Source organism: Oryza glaberrima, chromosome 3 (assembly GCF_000147395.1).
Source record: "Oryza glaberrima chromosome 3, OglaRS2, whole genome shotgun sequence".
In the NCBI taxonomy this organism is placed as follows: domain Eukaryota; kingdom Viridiplantae; phylum Streptophyta; class Magnoliopsida; order Poales; family Poaceae; genus Oryza; species Oryza glaberrima.
This window is the reverse complement of record NC_068328.1, coordinates 8,341,433-8,360,257: the sequence shown is the minus strand read 5'-3', so window position 1 is coordinate 8,360,257 and position 18,825 is coordinate 8,341,433. Positions and strand designations below refer to the sequence as shown.

At 41.9% G+C, this 18,825-nt stretch overlaps 2 protein-coding genes across 2 annotated transcripts; both read right to left on the bottom strand.

The window, feature by feature from the left end:
* Positions 1-618: 618 nt before the first annotated feature.
* Positions 619-5,917, bottom strand: LOC127768431 (SH3 domain-containing protein 2-like). The gene is made up of 10 exons (XM_052294011.1): positions 5,063-5,917; positions 4,571-4,687; positions 4,411-4,480; positions 4,176-4,324; positions 3,392-3,493; positions 3,121-3,321; positions 2,363-2,425; positions 2,005-2,223; positions 1,258-1,332; positions 619-1,013 (listed from the first exon to the last, which is right to left on the bottom strand). Exons 1-10 carry the CDS (start codon positions 5,120-5,122, stop codon positions 885-887), a joined length of 1,185 nt encoding a protein of 394 aa, XP_052149971.1. The 5' UTR covers positions 5,123-5,917; the 3' UTR covers positions 619-884.
* Positions 5,918-7,109: 1,192 nt separating this feature from the next.
* LOC127766011 (protein ENHANCED DOWNY MILDEW 2-like) lies at positions 7,110-9,876 on the bottom strand. The gene is made up of 7 exons (XM_052290999.1): positions 9,817-9,876; positions 9,488-9,534; positions 8,496-8,589; positions 8,305-8,406; positions 7,745-8,016; positions 7,584-7,661; positions 7,110-7,491 (listed from the first exon to the last, which is right to left on the bottom strand). The coding sequence occupies exons 1-7, from the start codon at positions 9,874-9,876 to the stop codon at positions 7,110-7,112; spliced, it is 1,035 nt and encodes a 344-aa protein (XP_052146959.1).
* Between the last annotated feature and the right edge of the window lie 8,949 nt (positions 9,877-18,825).

Genomic DNA, 18,825 nt, shown 5'->3' with positions numbered 1-18,825 from the left:
CGGTGGACACCACCACCCACACACGCCGCCCCTTGCGCACGACGCACCGAAGACCCATCCTGCCGCCGCTGGTGCGCGCAACGTGCTACGGGCTAACGTCGCGAATCAATCCGGGCTACGTTGCACTCATCGCGCGGGGCTTGGGAAACGCGAGCTTTCCGAGCTCCATGTGCGTGTCGCCGCAAGAAGCGAGGCGGCGGCGGTGGCGCGCTCATGGCCAGGCTACCGCGATTCCGCGAAGCGGACCGGCAACGGAAGAGGCGTCAGGGCTTGGCCCCATAAATTCAGCACCCGCAGAGCCAAAAGTAGGTAAAAGTGGCAAATTAACTTTGTGGGCAGTGAAATGATGAGAGGAGGGGAGCAATCAAACAAGTGCTCCTGTTCCCGTTAAGGTTCAGGGTTTCAGATAAAGTTGGATCCAGGAATCCAGCAACCATGCCTTCTTCTTCGACCCAATCAGACATACCGAATGCTGCAATCCGTCCTTTGCTTTGCTGTTTTGATAAGAACAGAAAAAAGAAAGAGTAAATAGAGTTTGGAGGGAAGTAGATTACGAGCTTTTGGGTCCAAAAGTGAAGGAACAAGGCCAGTGAGACTGTTCTGAAATCCATCTCACAATTTTGACAGGAAGCACGCTTTCCACAAAAGAAAGGGAAGGTTACAGCATCCCAGGACCAATAGCTCTATACATTGTGAAAGAAAGAGAAAACGAGATGCTAAAGGCAAAACAATAAATTTTACATACAATTATTGGGTAACAGCAAGCCTAGAAGCACATGAATATGCACAGAAAGGTAGAAGTTCTACAAAATGCTATTCACTCAAGAAAAACCCCATGTACAGGGGAAACAGGGCGATGAAAGCAACTATTAGTATGAGAGAGATTAAGTAGTCAGCAATCCAGGCTCTATCACCTTACTTGCCGGGGCTTTGTCCCTCTGCTCCACATAGGCAGATGGGAACCAGCCAGCTTTTCCTTTGCATTCCCCTTCAGACCACCCATTGGGAGCCACCTGTGAAGACAGACAAGGAATGCTTAGTTAGCATTCTGGTCCCCCCTGGTCACCCTTGGAGAACTAAAAATATAACAAGGGGACAATTATATGCTTGCACTGCATCTGATCATAGTCCTGCAGCGGTCACAGATGTATACACTAGGATGCTACCGCAGTGAATTATACAGTACATCAAGAACTTCAGAATTTTGGTCATTAGTTACCCCATGGCATGAATAAAACCTGCAAAAACCATGTATACCTGCCGGACCACAACATAATCTCCCACGGAAATACTGAGCTCGCCATCAGCCTGAGCATCGAATGGATGGATTACCTGACCAATGAGTAATTCACAAACTGCTCAGCTTGTATAATAATGTGCTGATCTGTTTTACTGATTGTGTAACTGCTAAAATTGTTGAACTAGTAATTTTGGCATATACTGATTATCCTTTGCCTGTATATGTTTGCTTCTTTTTACCAGGTGACTTCCATACCGACATTCGGTGATAGTATTTACCAGGTGTAAAGAGGAGTAAAGTGAAATGTAAAGATTAAGGTAAAAGGTTATGTTGAAGAAACACCGGTATGTTCAAGTTGCACCTTTTGAATTTAAATTCACATGATTTCAGACTACCATCGTTACCAACAGTAGCTCTAAATTCCATTCCTAAAAGGTTAAAAAAAAAAGTAGCTCTAAAAAATCACATATGTATTGCTCATGCTATCGAAATTTTAACTTCTAAGGTGGCTGCAGAATCAAACCGCTTTATATATATCATGTGGACATAAAATTCAGTCGAAGTACCATATTTGTAAGAGGGTGTATCTATGTCTAAAACATCTCATAAACAGATAGCACAGATACAATGCCAGTAATACAAGCTAAGGTCTAACATTTTATACTGCACTGCAATTAAATGAAAGACAGTGATGTTGTGAGTTGGTGACACATTATAAGTTCTGGTATGATCATTATGAGCAGCAGTGCAAAGGGCACACATACCTCTCCAACATAATGCACTTCCTGACCATTCCTTGTAGGTTCACTAGTTTCAGTCCTTGTAGGTTCACTGGTTTCAGTCCTTGTAGGTTCACTAGTATTAGTAAATATGTGATCTTCGGATGTGCTACGTGAATGCTCATGTGTTGCAGCTGTTTTAGGATCTGATGATGTCTCATCATAATGGTTTTCCGGCTCATCATGGTGTTTTGCTTGGACCATCTGTGCAAATTAGCAGAACAAAAACAGAGCGATATTCAGCATAAACATACACACTTTTTCCAGGTTTATGGCATTCGAATTTCCTCTAAGCCAACAGGTGTAAGAATCTCCATTTCTTTCTTTTGCAACAGTTATGTACCTCGTCGTGAAGTTTGTTCAGAATATCAGCAGCATTCTGATGATAAGCTCTCTCAGCATCAACCTGCAAGTGGGTCATAAGGTAAATTGGAGATGCATGACTCTTTATGAAAGGAACATCCTATGGACAAATGGTATAAGTACTGGAACTACTAAATGGAAATCCAGATGAGAAATTTATATGGGAACTTAAGCAACCACATGATATAAAAGATAAGATTGTTACAATCTAAGGTGAGCAGGGAGAAAAGGAACCCTGTATGAGAGTGTGGGCTTAAGAGTCAATACCAGGCCCTTAGGAAAACCGATCAAATTCCTGGTATTAAATTTTATAAGGACTGGGACAAACCACCCCAACCAACCAAGGCCTTAAACAATGGAGTGGGATTTTTCATTGTCGTAGATATGCAGAAACTTCTAGGATTATGGGTCAACATATTGCAAAGATATGCTCTAACTAACAAAGGGGCCTGCACATTGGGGTTGACAGGGAAAAAAAAAAGCAACATCCAAACATGGCCACAAACACCAATTCTGCTCAGAACCCAAAGGTTATTGTGACCTTGATGTCTACAGTTTTCTACCCCTAATGGTGTACATGTATTGGTTACACCATACTCAAAGCAAAAGAGAAATAGCCATGTTGTTACGATGGATAGGCTCAACTTGCCATGTACATGAAGTCTTAACCATTGGCAAAAACATATTATTTGATGATGTTAAGCAATATTTTTATGAGAACAGTGAGGCTTATCATACCATTGCAAGGAGACGGTCAAAGGTAACTTGTTGTTGCTGAACCTCCACAGCCTCCATAGCTGCAGTTGCCTCTCTTCCTAATGCTGATAATGTAGTTCGGAGCTCAGATAATTTTGATTCTGCATGTTGCAGTTTCACAGAATTATCTGCATTACCGCTACTCTCCTTGGACTTCAGTTGCTTTCTCATCACATCAGCTATCTAATAAAATTTATTTTTAGTATCTGGTTGTCATCTCTGGTGAACAGGAAGTCTCACTTCGGGTAATTACCTGAGATTCCATATCTTGTCTGATCCGTTGATAACGGTAAGTTAACAGGCGGGCATCTTCAAGAGGAGCACTCATTATCATTTCTCGAAGAGGCTCAAAAACCTGCAAGATTGGAGCCGAAATGAAGCAATTAAGGCACTCAGTTTTACACAGCAATAAAAAAAAATTCCCTCCAGCTCCATGCACTGCATAAACAAACTATGCTACGTCCATCAACTTAAATATCAAGCATCAGCAAAGCTGAATAAGTTTCTGTTTGTAGCAAACTTCCATATATAATATGTACTCTTGGAGTAGAATCCACCAATTGTTTTTTACACTGTTTTGTTACTTTCAGGAGAACACCATTTAATTTCAGGTAACTCAAGGGTCAAGGGTACAAAAAGAAAAATATATGGAAACCTAGAAGATTCAGGTTAAGAACATTAAACAAGATTCTAGGCAGCATTGAAATTTCTATGCAATATAAAATAAGTTAGTGGTGTTGGTGATAGTAAGTGCCATCGCACACCACATCTTGAGTTAGTGGGATGTTTTGAGGATAAGCATAACATCTGTGCATGTGTTTTTTAGAAAATAAGTGCATGTTGCTTATAATGATGCTATTTAGGGATTGATGTGTGCTTGCAGATTATATATGTTTTCCTCTAGGATTTATATAAAGCTTTTTGAGTATACAATTTATGATATATTTATTTAAATATCCGTTGCATGTTGCAATGTATTTGTTTTTGCTTGGTTCTGAAAACTTAAGAAAGAGAGGAAAATGATAATATGACAGCACCTGCTCTCCAAGAAATTTAAGAAGATTCTCCCGCTCTTTCTCCATTTGGCTATGGGAATTACCAAACTCAACTGAAGCCCTTGCAAGAATAAAACCAAAATTTTGATTGTCGTTTCCATATCTGCAACAATCCTCAGCTAGCTTTTTCACTACAGGAAGAAACATCGCAACGTGATCACACAAAAATTATAAAATTTGGAAGGATGTTGAACAGATATTCCATGGGAACAGTTACCAATCTCCATCTGTTTGGTGCTGACAGCAATGAAACCCTCGACACCTCGTACAATACTTCGTTGGAAATGCTATACAATGAGACATATGCCCAATAACTTTTACATCATGAGCTAGACAACTTTCTTATATCACATATAACAAACAGTTGGAGCACATACTTTAGCAGCTCTTGTACTGTTGTATAGCCTCTGAAGATTCTGGTGGCACTCAAGTTCCGCCTCATCGACAAGAGAAGGATCCTGGTTATAGCGTGCACTGAACTGCTTCCGAACAGCCTGTAATCACAAGGAATTCTGTTATTAGTTACCAAACAAGCACATCTACTGGAACAAGTGAAACTCAAGCTTCGGAACAAATCATCTTATATACAGAAATGCGCAGCAAATGAGCAGTTCATGTTCAGCTCCTTCCACCAACTGCTGGCCTGCTGCTATCCCAACCCAAGTACTCGCCACTCCCTACCCTGATTCCTACCACTAGGTATGCGGAATTAACTGCGGGGAGCAAACAAGAACTCCAGTAACCCGACCACGCAGCTCCCCGCACTCCCAAATTCCGGTTTTTTAGCCGCGCATCGGGCCACGCGCTGATCGGTGGTGGTGGCATAGTGGGGAGACGGAGCCACTGGAATTGGGCAAAGGAACCCGTACCTGCTGCTGCTTGGCGACGTGCTCCCTGAGCTTGCTGGCCTGCTTCCTGAGCGTCTCCATCCGCGCCGCGCCGATCGAGCGAACCAACGCCGGCGAGGATTGGATTGGATTGGATTGGATTGGGGAAAGTAGCAGTAGCGTGCTCCCAGACTAACTAAAAGGCAGGCTTAGCACACTAGCAGAGTAGCAGGCAGCCAACTCGCAACCGCGACTCCGCGAGTCCCCCCGCAACCACGAGCCAACGGGAAGCCTCCAGAAAGCGGCGGCGGCGGTGGGCGGTGGCTGCTGCTGTCACAGGGTGGCGACGGAATCTAGCCGGAGCCTCGCCCGCGTCGCGCGCGCGCTCGCTCGAACCGATGCCTCGACGCGACGTGGGAACAGTACAGCACGCACTACACTAGGCCAGCCGCGCCGGTAATAGTAAACTGCCTCCGCGGCCTCCCCGAGTTTTGTTCGGTTGCGGTGGTGGTGGTGGTGGTGGTGGTGCGGTTGGTGAGGATGGATTGGCCCTTGCCCTGGCCCCGATTCGCTGCCGCGGCCGCTGCCGTTGCCGCGCGGGTGGCGGTAATTGGTTGATGCGGCTCGCGTCGGCGCACACCGGCGGAGTCCCCGCTGCTGTGCAGTTGTGCTTGGGCGGCTGGCGTGACGGGGAAACCCCGAGTTTGCGGGCTGTAGCGAACGGGAAAACGTGACAGCCGGATGCCAGATGAGAAACGTTGCCACGGGTCGGTTGTGTGGAGCGGGCGCGCGTTACTCCCACGCCATGGCGTGGTGGTGGTGTGGGTGCGCGTAGGAGCGAATAAACCGGAAGGGGCGGAGACGTGGAGTTGGTGCCTTGGTGGCGTCGTCGCGCGACTCCGACCCGGCCGGGAGTGGAAAATGGAGATTGCCCTGGTTGAAGGCTTCAGCTTTGAATCTTTGATGATAACAACCGTGCGGCTGTGCGCGATTGCTAGTGGGTCAAGCTGCCACTTCACCGCGGTTTATGACTTATCTAATCCTCTTCAGACAATTCTTTTCTTTTTCTAAGAGGGAAATTTTTTTAAGTATGTGTGTCGTTCGCATACATGAATACCGTCAAACGTATCAAACACCCGCTAGAGTATGAGCATCATGTAACCACCAAGACGTGCCCACGTGTATTCCTTTCTAAAATTAGCAGACATCAGTGTCAAACTTAGAATATAAACCCAATTAGATACACCGTCACAGCATGTTACCACCTGTAGAACTTCCCTGTTGCTGGCCATTATTCCGGCTGACGGAGGTAGACACTGTTTTTTTACTGCTGCTTCTGCGTAATGTGGACTACAACCCGATCGCTTTCGCTTAAATAGGCTATCACGTCATCTCCTCATCTAGTTTGCAAAAAATAATAATTTCATCATGCCATCTCAACTGAATGCTTTCTGAGGCATGCATTAGTTACTGGAGTTTCCCACTGGCAAACTTGCAATTGACAGTCCACCTATACTCCCTTGTCCACCGGAAATCAAGCTATCCACGGTCACGGCAGCTTCCGCCGGCCCGTAACAGAAAAGAAAATTATGAAAATAATTGGAGGAACCAGTACTGCATAAACAATGAACACACAGCAAAATCCACCATATCCGTCACCTCAAATGAGCTGGACAAATCGGCAAGATGCAAGGCTGTGACCTGCATCACCGATTCACCATTGTAGGGAAACAGCCACACTCCCAGTCTCAGAGGCCAGAGCAAAGCTGCCCAACAGAGAGTTACATACCTGCATTACACATTAGTGCATTGTTTCACCTAGGTATGAACAGAAGCATTTTAATAACATTTCATACAGGCGTTCGCGAAAAACATTTCATACAGTGATAATAGTACTTAATATATCCTCATTCCTGACAATGGAAGGAATGTTGCTGCCACAGTATCCAGACATTTATACTCAACAGTCACCAGTAATTAACTACCATCACGAACATCAACACAACGGTGTTACATGCTACAGACAAAGTTATCTGCCATACATGAAACTTAAAAATCTTCAGTTTTCTTTCTGAAATACTATCATGAATCAATCATCAAGCCAACCACAATTGCCTGGATATGGGAGTGGGAACAAGGACTTAAGTGCAAAAGACAACACGAAACCAGTGCTTGTGTTACGGTCAGACATATAGTTTCGAGGTGCTTCGGTTTGTTCATGTGCTCGCAGATTAATATCTCTACTTCTCTGAACATGATCACTTTCCTTGGTCCCATGATCAACTTCTTCCACCATGGAAGCTCCTTGTTTCTTAGATGCACCTCTATGTCGTTTCCTAACATAAACAATAAGTTTTTTGTTTTCAACTTCTCTTTTGGGAACATACTTCTGCATGTGCTCTTCCATAACTTTTGGAAATTTGAGGTGATCCCTTGTTGCACTTCTGAGATGTTCTACCATCGTATGCTTTCTGAAAAAGTTCTATGTGAATAATAAGTTCCACGAATATAGTGGAGATGGAGAACATATGCTAACAAAAAGGATGAAGTGCAAAAAGCTTACAGGCAATAGAAGAAAACTTGGCCCTTATTAGTTTTCCATTTCCTTGGAAGACAACCTTTGGGAACAGAGGAAATATTCCTAAAAAAGAGAACACCGTGTCAACAAAATATCCTTTTAGAAGGGCACTATCACTAGCAAATAGTGCCAAATACATATCACACCTGGGCAAGCACTTGCGATGGTATGCTATTGGACATCGCCTGCATAATGCCAGGTGCATTTTCTTGTTGTTTTCCGCCCCTTGTTTTTTCTTGATACTCTCGTGCCCCTTGTTCTTGCATGTTTCCTCGTTATATTTTTCCCCTTTGTTCTTGCATGCAAAGCATTCATGCAGGGGGCATTCAAAAACTGGTGGGTTCTTACTAGAGTCAAATTCAGCAAGACACTTAGGATGGTAAAAGCGTCTGCATCTGCTCTTACTGCACTGATATACCTAACAAAAAGTGAAGGAAAAGTTGGAATTTAAAGGAAATTGGTTTATGCTGACGAGCACATACAAAAAAAAAGTTCTTGAACTTTAATGTGTATACAATTCCAAAGTATCGCTCTCAGATTCCTCAAAGTTATCATTGACTCCTAGCCATCCCTAAAAATTGCTTTCAAGCAGTGCCTTAATTCAATTCCATAAGAAAATTGAAAAACAAAATGATAAATCAAGGAAATACCAAATACAAGAGGAAGTATCCCAAGGACATACAAAGTTTCTTTTTCTTATACATACCTCAGCTGAACCCGATGACATGTCAGAGGATCCCAACTCTCCACAACCAAAGCATTGGTGTTGCTTATACACACAGTTCTTGCATATTAACTTTGATGATTCCTATATTGTTGAAAAATATTAATGGTAAATGGCAATACTGGAATACTTAAACAAGAATAAGTTGAAGAGGCAAAGGAATATGCACTTACCACTTGTTCTTGACTCATGTTGAGAGTTTCACAGTTAAAATCTGCATCATTGGAAATGGTTCGGTGGAAATACCTTCGACAGGCACCCTCACAGCTACAGTAATCAAGTATCATAATATTAAAATAAATTGAACGCATAAAGCGCTTTACCCTGATAGTTTTAGTACAATAAAAAGCAAAAACCTTGAGCCTTGATTGCAGCCAAAATCTACAAGAATTATGGCATATGGGAAAATTGTCTACCTAGTACTCGCTCCAGTCATAAATATTTGGCGTTCAGAACAAGATTCGGTTAAACTTTAAAAACTTTCACCAGTAATTTTACATTATGATACTTTATAAAACCCAATAACTTTATGATTTTTGATATTACTCCCGCTGTTGGAAATATAGGGCACACGTGTATTCAGAAATATCAACATTTGTTATTTTTGACAAAAAAAAAAGTTAAGTTTCCAATATCTATGTTCAGCACCATACAAGTGGCATCAATGGATTTATATTTAAAAATACTTTCTTATGATTTTAATTTCATAATTTCAATATTTACAATAATAACATCTATAAGTATTGTTTTCTCAGCTAATGGTAAGGCTCTTGAAAATATAACAGTAACATGACAACAAAATAGGAACACGTGTGTTGATCAAGAGAGTAAATAGAAGGGAAAATTTGCCAAAACCTACTCAGTGTGATCTGGAAAACTCAAGGTTGAATGTCTTCAATCTATATGAGGACATCGTCTCAAACACAAATCTAATACCCATCATCCTATCGACTATGTTCCAATCCATTGTCCAGTGAGCCTAAACTACAATGCCTTAGACAGCAAAACAACTCTAGTATTAATTTTATCCATCACCCTATCAAGTACAATCCACACTATCGGTTTAGTGCCTTAAATAAGAGAACAATAACAAAGGGGAAAAAATAGTACAACTAAACAAATATATGAAAAAGAAATACGATAACTAGACAAAGAATAGGCATACCGTATCAAATTACCACCATCATCACAAATTGCACAAATATGGCCATCCTGCATAAAGAATGTAAGTTTTGTTATATTGGATGAAAATAGATTTACAATTTAGAGCTGATATGCCACGGAGAAGATTCTATATGCAAAATCGGCAAGCTAACTCTTTCCTGCAACTAAAGGTAGGAATCAACTAATCGCGTCATAAAACACCAGATCTATATCTGATCAAGGCTCAAACAAAATATTATTTTTCTTCTAACATATGCCTTTTTATTTGTCCGGAAACTAACGACAAGTACCACAACAAGGATATTTAAGAAGATGGATTTTTTTTTTTACCACAAAGCCCATCCTCAATTTATAATTCTTTGAATCCTCTTTTGACACATGATTCTCCATAGTTGCTTCAACTGCATAAACATTTAGTAAACACTTAAGGGTCGGAGGAGTAAGGAAACCAGTAGAAAATGCAACATCATAGTGCAGTGAAAGTCGTTATCTGATCGGAGCTCCAAAGTTAACATTTTCTCAAGGATGCTCATGGAATCATTTAGAATAAGCTGTAGAGGTGACAACATTTTTTTTACTAGATTTTCAACTATAAGTGAAAGCGACCAGAAACTAGACCCCGGACCCACTTACTAGATTTTCAGATATAAGTTGTAGGGGCCAGTACCCCGGTGTACACCTGGCCACCCAATCCATCAAACATGTTGTGGGATGAGACCGGCCTATGGTTGTCAAGTGGCCGCGCAGTAGCAAGGCAACATTATCACCGCATAGCTCAGAGCTGATGAGAGACATGCACACACGACACAAGGAGCCCTATGTGTTAACAGTAAAATTTGGTAATCGGCAAAGACGTCATCGGCTTAGAATCTTTATCGGCTGCAGCATCTCGGAATCAGCCGATGAGAGTTATCAAGTCGCCAATAGTCGGATTCCTGCTATATTCGGTTAAGGAAATCAATCTACTAAAGGAAGCTTATCCCTAAGTGACCGAGTTTAAAGAGGATGCGGCATGGCAGTTTATCTATTAATTAGGAATAGTTTGTTAGTTTCCTTTTATCTTTAGGAAAGTGTGTTTAGTGTCCGATAAGGACTTTATATTTTCCTTTTATCGTTAGGTTAGTTTCTTTCTTGTCCGACAAGGACTTGTATCAACCCATGGGTATAAATATGTACACCCGGGGTCTATGTAATCTATCTCCACGATCAATACAATTCGGCGCATCGCCACCCTTTTTATTTCTACTTTTGTTTTTACGTTCCGGCGAAACTTGGCACCCGACGCGGGGCTGCATCGTCTTCGATCTCCGGCGAAGGGATAAGTCCAATGTTCCGTCGGTCCAGGCAATTGTATCGTCTACGTCGGCGTCATTCAAGGCTGCATCATTACATTCGACCTCTTGGATTGATCTGGTTTGGATGATATATTTGCCTACCTATTTATCATATGTCTCTGTTAATCTAGTCTTAGCATATCAATTTAGCTCTATCGGCTGCTTCTCGTTTTAGGGTTTCTGCCGGTATTGGCTAAATCGCATTGCTAGATTAGCTTAGCTTAGACATCTACCACCCTGAAAATCAGTCATCGGCTTGATTGTCTAGATATTGTGTTTCTTTTCATACTTAGTGCTGTATCAGTTAAGTTTGATCTACTAAGTCGTGCTTAGAACCATAATCTCTAGCCTGCCTCTTGATTGCCAATAAGGGTTTCATGGAGGTTTCAGCCGGTGAGTTATCTGGACGTTGCATCGGCTCATAAGGATTGCATATACATATAAGTTGGATTTAGCTGATGACAACAAAGGTTTCACTGTTTAATCTAATCTTGTGGATTTCATGATATCGGACCTCCAGCCGATGTGTGCTTTAACCCTCGGATCGATGCTTATTTATCATATCATTGCTAATCGATTGGTTTATACATGACTATATTGTTATTTTATTATAGCTTCATCAGCCGATTGCCTTTATATCATTATCTACATTGGACATATAGCCAATTGCTTAAACCCTATCTCTATCGGCTGGTATAGGCATCGGCTGTTATCGGCTATCGGCTGGAACTACTCCATCGGCTTGTCAGCTGATCGGCTGTTTTGATCTACTATTTGCATATCTTGTCAGTTGCAGGATCAAACTGACTGGCACGCCCACATCTCATCAATCTTTGGACCTACACAGGAGCTAAGCAGATCTCCCAGGCCGGTGTGTTCGATTTTTTTTGTCAACACTATGCCACAGCCATATGTGCGATGCACAAAACCAATCACTCTGTGGTGCCACCAACCATATGGAAGTTGTGTTTGGAGAATTAAAGGCGTGGAGGAAGCACAACTTTGGAGTTCACAAAGCCCTCTTTTGCATTCAATGAAGCGTGAGGATTGGCAAGCGACACACTGGGCTAGACTGCAAGAGCACAAGGGGTCACACGAGGGATGAGACCACAGCCGCATAAGGCCATGGTGGCTCAAGCTTTCAGAGATCACAAAGAATGGCAAATAGGTGATGAACTCATGATCCACACACAACCACTACGAATAATATTTTCGTGAATCGGGCACTTGAGCATTTTGGTTTGTTCCCTAACATAAGTTTAAATATAAACTATATATTATACTTGAAATATCGAGTGAATGGATAATTCGGATGTCTATCCTCCGTATAGCTAGAAATATCTTGCATGTATTGGTCAGCTATGGTCTATGGCTACTAGTCCGCCATAACCATCAGCACTCAAGGCTGAATGGAAAAGGTTAAAGTCTGACTCAAATGACTCAAATGTAAAGTGTTTTTAAAGCAAAAGGTAATGTGTAATTACTTAGGCATATGTGCATTAGTAGCAATTTTTTTGTGCTATTTCAAAAGGATGTTTGAAATCGAACCTAAACGATTTGGGGGTATAACAATTTTGAATCAAATAGCGCACTTGAAGATTAACGAATACACGTATAATAGAAAAGGCTCACTTATACTGTTGTGCAAAATGACCAGGATGGTCCGAAGAGGACTAACAACTGGAACTACCCAAAAGCACTTGGGGGTGAAATTAAACATTCAAATGGTTGTCTACTTGCATTGCATAAATCAAATAGACAAAACATGCAATTTAACCCACCTACAAAACCTCTCTTAGTCTTCCCCACCTTTGTCATCATCGATTTCACTATCACCAACCGACGACCATCGTGTTGTTTAGCACACACCATTTCACTTGTGATGCTCCCTTAGATTAGGGTGCGTCACCATGAGGAAGGATAATGTCACCAAATAGAACGAACCCTAGATCTAGATCCACTACAACACAGAGGGAGAAGGAGAAGATAAAAACCAAATAGAATACTTACGTTGTTCAGATCTAGAATAGCTTGCGCTTAATTGAGGTCCTCCGCTTCTAGATCTACATCCGGCGTTGCCTTATTGAGAGGGATGGCAAGGAGAGCAAGGGGAATATGCAACTTGGTTGCACGCCAGGGCGATGGAGTTGGATGAGGGGAAGAGGGCAATGGGGCCCTTTTTATAATATGTTGGCCCTTAGCACACATTCCCACTAGGTATCATTTTGGAATTTGTTGTAAATAATGACGCATGTATAACATTCCTTTTATGATATTGGCTAATGAGTGTACCTGTTTAACAAATAAAATATTTATATACATTAATTCCTATGTTTTCAAATAATATCCTTGAAATAATTATTAGCAACCACCTAGGAGAGAGTGGGCCTAATTTCTTTTAAAAATATGGCACACCATAAATATAATATTTGTATACATTACTTCCTATTGTTTCAAATATAATCCTTAAAATAATTGTTAGTAACCACCAATAACAAGTGGGCCTAATTTCAACATGTTCGGTAGGCCTAGCAGCTGCAGCACTGCAAATAACAGTTATAACTGTTGGCCAATTGCGGTGGGACACGCTTCACATGATACAACAGATGGCCGGCTGTAGCCATTCGGTTGAGCTTTACATGATACAGCAGATTGCCGAATGTAGCCGTTCGGCTGGGCTGTGCAGCACAGTCCTGCACAGCAAAAAACGCTATAGTTTAGGGCTATCGAACAAGACCTTTCTTTTAAAAGAAAGTGTGACACACTACAGTTGTAGCCGAATACTAGTCAAAGGAATGGTCCAAGCATGACAAAGTTTATCACTCAACTAAACACTCATGTGCGTAGGGTTACTAGATAATGAGTCGATGAGCTTACTTGCTTAGGGGCTTAGTTTTTGTTAACTAAGCTTTGCTAATTCATCAGTGAAACAAGTTAACTAAAACTAGTGCCACATTGTGAGGGCTTTTCTGTGTGGGTTTTAAATGCACAAGTAATAAACACAGAGTTGGTAGATAAAAAAAATAGCCCAGACAATTCTAACTATATTAAGTAGTTACTAAAGGAAAACGTCTCATCTTTTCATCTATACTTATACTTATCAGTCAAAATTTGATTCTTTTTTTAATTTTAAATTTGAAGCTGATTTTAGGTTTTTTTTTAATATCGGACTATATTTTTCGGCCTTCGCTTTTAAGTCGCTAAGAACACGTATATAAAAGTTTTATTAACAAATTACTTCTGGTTTGCAATATGATGTTTGACTTATTTCACAACTAAGCCAAACATTGGGGATGTTAAATTATTGAAAAAGCAAATATTAGGTTTACTTGCGAAGGCTTGTTGGGACCTTTCCAATGTTAGGAATGATATGATTTTTAGGAACAAAATTATGAACACCTCTCGTGATTTCTTCTACAACGGAGGAACCTTCTGCATCATACTTAACAACAGCTCCTAAAGGCCCTGATGGCTGAAATCATGAAGAGTGGGCTGACATCCCTACAGTACTCTCTAGTACTTTTGTTATCTTTGCTTTAGGCCTGACCGCCTGATAGCTTAGTGTATTTAGGTGTTGAATTTACTACACTTCATGTTTATCTTTTTGACTGTACTATCCCTAATTGAGGTGTGGTCATTGTCTCGTTGGTTTTTTTATATATATATAAAAACCTGTAAACTGAAGTCCCTGCATAAGAACTCATACTTTTTTTACCAAAAGTAGAGACTTTGTTTACATTTTGCACTCGTACTATTTATTTACATTTTTTAACCAACGTGTAAACTGGAGCTCTAGCATAAACACTCCTAGTTTCTGCTTCTATTTTAACCGTTTATCTTAAAAACATAGAAAATGATCATCAGAGACTATATTTAGGCAATTCTAACCTTGTTAAGTATCCATTTATACTACAGTCGTACTCCCTCCGTTCCTTAATATAGGGCGTAACTTCTTTTCAATTGGATTCCATAATATAGGGCGGCAACTCCTCGGTGCATGCAGAAATTGATGAGTACTCCTCGGCTCCTGTACTGATGCATGTAGATGCATGCAGAGAATTAACTGATGACTCGGTTTGGCTTTTAAAAAGCTCAGCTCCTGGCCCCTCTCTCTCTCTCGCTCTCACTGCTTCCTCTCTCTCTCTCACTGCACACACCGCCCCTCTGTGACACTGCTCACACTTCATATGCCGACGATGGCGATGACAGAGGAGAAGATTGCATCTGCACGACTCATGCGGCAGCAGGCGCAGGTGGAGTTCGGCCGCGCGCGATCACTTCGTCTCCACGCCGTGCTCATGCGACGTCGTGCTCAAGTGGAGCTCGGCCGTGTCCGAGCGCTCCGCGACGCCGGCGTCCGCATGCGGCAGGAGGCACAGATGGATATCGCTCATGCTCGTACGCTCCGTGTGCATGCCCTTCGCATGCAGCTGCGAGCGCAAGCAGAGCTCGTTCGCTGTTGCAACACCGACGACGGCAAGGGTGACAACGGAGAGAAGGCAGGGGACGCCAGAATCCGAGAGGGCAGCGTGGTCGACTCACTGGCCGGCGCCGATCGTTTCACTGACTCTGACAACATTGGGTACGTTGTTGACTCACTGGCCAACAACACATTTGTTGCAGATTCACTAGAGGAGACTGACGCCGAGGAAAAAAAACAACTGATTCACTAGAGGTATAATCAGTGCCAATGTTGCTGCTTGTTGTCATTGCTAGATGGTTTAGCTAATGTGTATGCACTTGATTGTTCTATTCAATTTAATGCAATGTCTTTTTCGTGAAGATCAGAGAAAAACAAACATGAATACTCCTCTTTTTCTTGCTAATTGTTGAACGATGCAAAGTTACAAGAGAAATATCCTAACTATGTATTGATGAAATCTACCGCATCTAGATAAATTTGCTTATCACATTGCAACCTTATTGGAAGTTGACCATTTCTCTCTAATGATTTCTTCTTCATATGCGGGATTGCATAGTGCTGCCCTCCTTTTGCAAGCATAATCTCTCTCATGCACCCTTGTAGAGTAAGAAACACATGATTCGATCTATTCGCCGGATATTCTTCATATGCTTTGATCACATTTGTCTCAATTTCTTCGATGTTTGATGGAGATGACTTCTGAAACAATGACTGCAATGCTGCAAAAAAACCTAAATCCAAAACATTAAGATCTGGAGAGTTTGGTGGTTGACATGTAAGTCGTATATCCCACCCATCTTCTTGTGCAACACTTAAAAATGCAGGATCATCAACTGCAATATGGGTCTTCGCATTGTCTTGTTGGATGAATATTGGAAGTCCTCGTTCCTCATTAGGCCATTTATGTTTGATGGCCGGCAAAACCTTTTCAATGAGATAGTTCCGGATAATGTCCCTCATAACAGATGTCATGGCCTTGAGCTCCATGGTTTCTGTATTAAATCATGCAATTAAACAAAATTAGTAGAGTTGTCATATGTGGAGTAACTAAGCATAATTAAACAACTTACCCCTCTCCATACTGCGACTACTCCTCTTGGCTGCCTCCCAGTAAGTGAAGGGAAAAATCCCAATTTTTCCATCAAATGTACATTCGCCATACTCATCAAACCTTGGACGGGCTTTCGCTGCTAGAAACATAACCTTATCAATGAAATTTTTGCTCTTCACATTTCTTCGAGGGTTCGGTTCATCAAGTGACAAGTAATAATTTTCGTCCGGCTTTGTCCTATAAAACCATTTCTCATCTATATACATAATGTTGTACAAAGATTTGAAAGTTGGATCGTCCGGTATGCTTTGGCTATCAAGCATTTGTATGCAAAATTGCACACGGGCCTTCATGTTATCTTCGGTCAAGGTGAACTTTATGGCATTTGTATGGCGCCTAAACCTTTCTTCCTTCAAACGCCTAAACAATGTGGTTTTTGACATATGCAAAGCGTTAGCTAGGTCACGGAGTGTTCGGCGTTGCCTAAGCGGTACATCTTTGATGGCATCAGGGTTAAAAGAAAGTTTCTTGCGGCCACAGTTATTCTTCTTCTTCGATTCGAAAGCTTCAATTCCACCTCCAATTTGTCCATGTCGCCATACACGCTGAACAACTCTCCATGGAACCCCCATATCAGTAGCAACTGACTTTGTCACTCCCTTCTTCATCATACCAGGATCCGATCTCTCCAAACACAATGCATTATATGGCTCGTTTCATATCAGGAGGGTAGTGTCTCCTCCTCTTGATATTGATACCTACACATGCATGGTGGATGATGGCTGAGAACGTGCAGGCTATACTATGGTTGGCATGCATCGGCTAGTTTGCTTAAGCATGGCACTGTGCATGTGTACATGCAAAGGCCTTCAACTCGTGCAGCAAAAAGACACAGCAACAAAAAGAAAATGAACGAGTATTACCTGCATCGACTGCTCCATCGGTGGTTTGATCGCCGCCGCCGCCGTCGTCGCCACCACCATCATCATCGCTGCCGCCGCCGCTGCCGCCGCCATCGTCGTCGCTGCCGTCGCAGCCACCGTCGTTGCCACTGCCGCGGCCATTGCCATCTTCACCATATGTGCGTTGAAACAAAATTATAGTCACACATGCACAAGAAAAAAAAGAAGACAAAGCAAGAGAAGAAGCTCCTATGAACACCTTCATTGTCATAATCCCAAACGAAGTCATAGTTCAAATCAGATATATCTCCATCGAAATCCTCAACTTCGTCCCAATTGATGATGGGTAGATTTAGATCAAAACCGGCCATTACGTACGTTGAACCATGGGAGGGAAGAAGAGAGATGGAAGAAATGTGTGGTGCATTGCCCATATTTATAGGAGAAAATTTTGCTGGCAAATAGCGGCGCCAAGTGAAAATTTTCTATTCATTTCTTATCGCTGATGGCGCCATCCAAATTTTCGATCAAGCATGCATGCATGAGGCTTTCCAAATTTTTGAATCAAAACAATCCATACATGGCGTTATGCCAGGCGAGCAAAGCGCGCTAGCAAAAATGCATCTGCATGCATGTTGGCTATTCACGCGGAAAGTGCAGGTCGAGCGCACGCTGCATGGTGGTTAATGCTAGCGTATCTACCGCGCAACTACCTAAACGTCGCTCTTCGAACAGAGAGAATTAAATCAGCGTAACTGATATTTAAACGGTTTTATTTCGAACAGAGAGAATTAAATCAGCGTAACTGATATTTAAACGGTTTTATTGGTCTTTGCAACTACAACAGCCACGCCCTATAATAAGGAACGGAGGGAGTAATATTCTAAAGTCACTGCAAGCTACAATAATCTTAGATAGATACAGAAAAAGTCCAACCCAAACCTAGCCTCTAGCTCGAGAGAAAGACTCAGAGAACGAATACGGGAGCCCAGAAAACGAATATAGGACCCGAGAGGAAGAATGTAAAACCCTAGAAGACGAATATAGGACTCGAGAGGAGGAGTATGAAACCCTAGAAGATGAATATGGGATCCCAGAGAACGAATATGTAACCCTAGAAGATGAATATGGAATCCTAGAGGACGAATATAGGACTCGAGAGGAGGAATCCGAGGACGAATATGGGAGTCCAGAGAACAAATATAGGCCCCGAGAGGATAAATATGGCACTTTAGAGGAAGACTCAGAGGACGAACATGTGACTTTAGAGGAAGACTCAGAGGACGAATATGGGAACCCGGAGGAAGATTCCGTCTTAAAAAAGGGGGTTTTGATTGAGCATCGAGGAACAAAAGAATTTAGTCTAAAAAGAGCATTTACTAAAGAAAAACTATTTTTAAATCATTGAAAAAAACAGAATTCTATATATTGCTAAAGAAAAACTCTTCAATCATTGAAAACATATAAAAAACTTTAGGTTTTCGGCAACGAGCATTGGCGGCTAGAGGGGTTAAATCCGCCAGTGAGAGTTACGAAATTCGAAAGGTGCTTGTATGGTTTCTAATCTTGTCAGGTAGTAATACCCAAACTCAATCAAATTAAAGCACAGAATGCATCACACAGATCACG

Bases quoted from the DNA above. Each gene is read 5' to 3' on its own strand.
- LOC127768431 (XM_052294011.1), bottom strand. From the start codon at position 5,122: ATGGAGACGCTCAGGAAGCAGGCCAGCAAGCTCAGGGAGCACGTCGCC. The intron at 3,494-4,175 runs GTGCTGTCATAT...CCAATCTTGCAG, and splicing joins TTAAATTTCTTGGAGAGCAG to GTTTTTGAGCCTCTTCGAGA. The intron at 2,426-3,120 runs GTATGATAAGCC...ACCCACTTGCAG, and splicing joins TTGACCGTCTCCTTGCAATG to GTTGATGCTGAGAGAGCTTA.
- LOC127766011 (XM_052290999.1), bottom strand. From the start codon at position 9,876: ATGGAGAATCATGTGTCAAAAGAGGATTCAAAGAATTATAAATTGAGG. The intron at 9,535-9,816 runs GTAAAAAAAAAA...TTCTTTATGCAG, and splicing joins AATTGAGGATGGGCTTTGTG to GATGGCCATATTTGTGCAAT. The intron at 8,017-8,304 runs GTATGTATAAGA...ACTTTTTGTTAG, and splicing joins TGTCATCGGGTTCAGCTGAG to GTATATCAGTGCAGTAAGAG.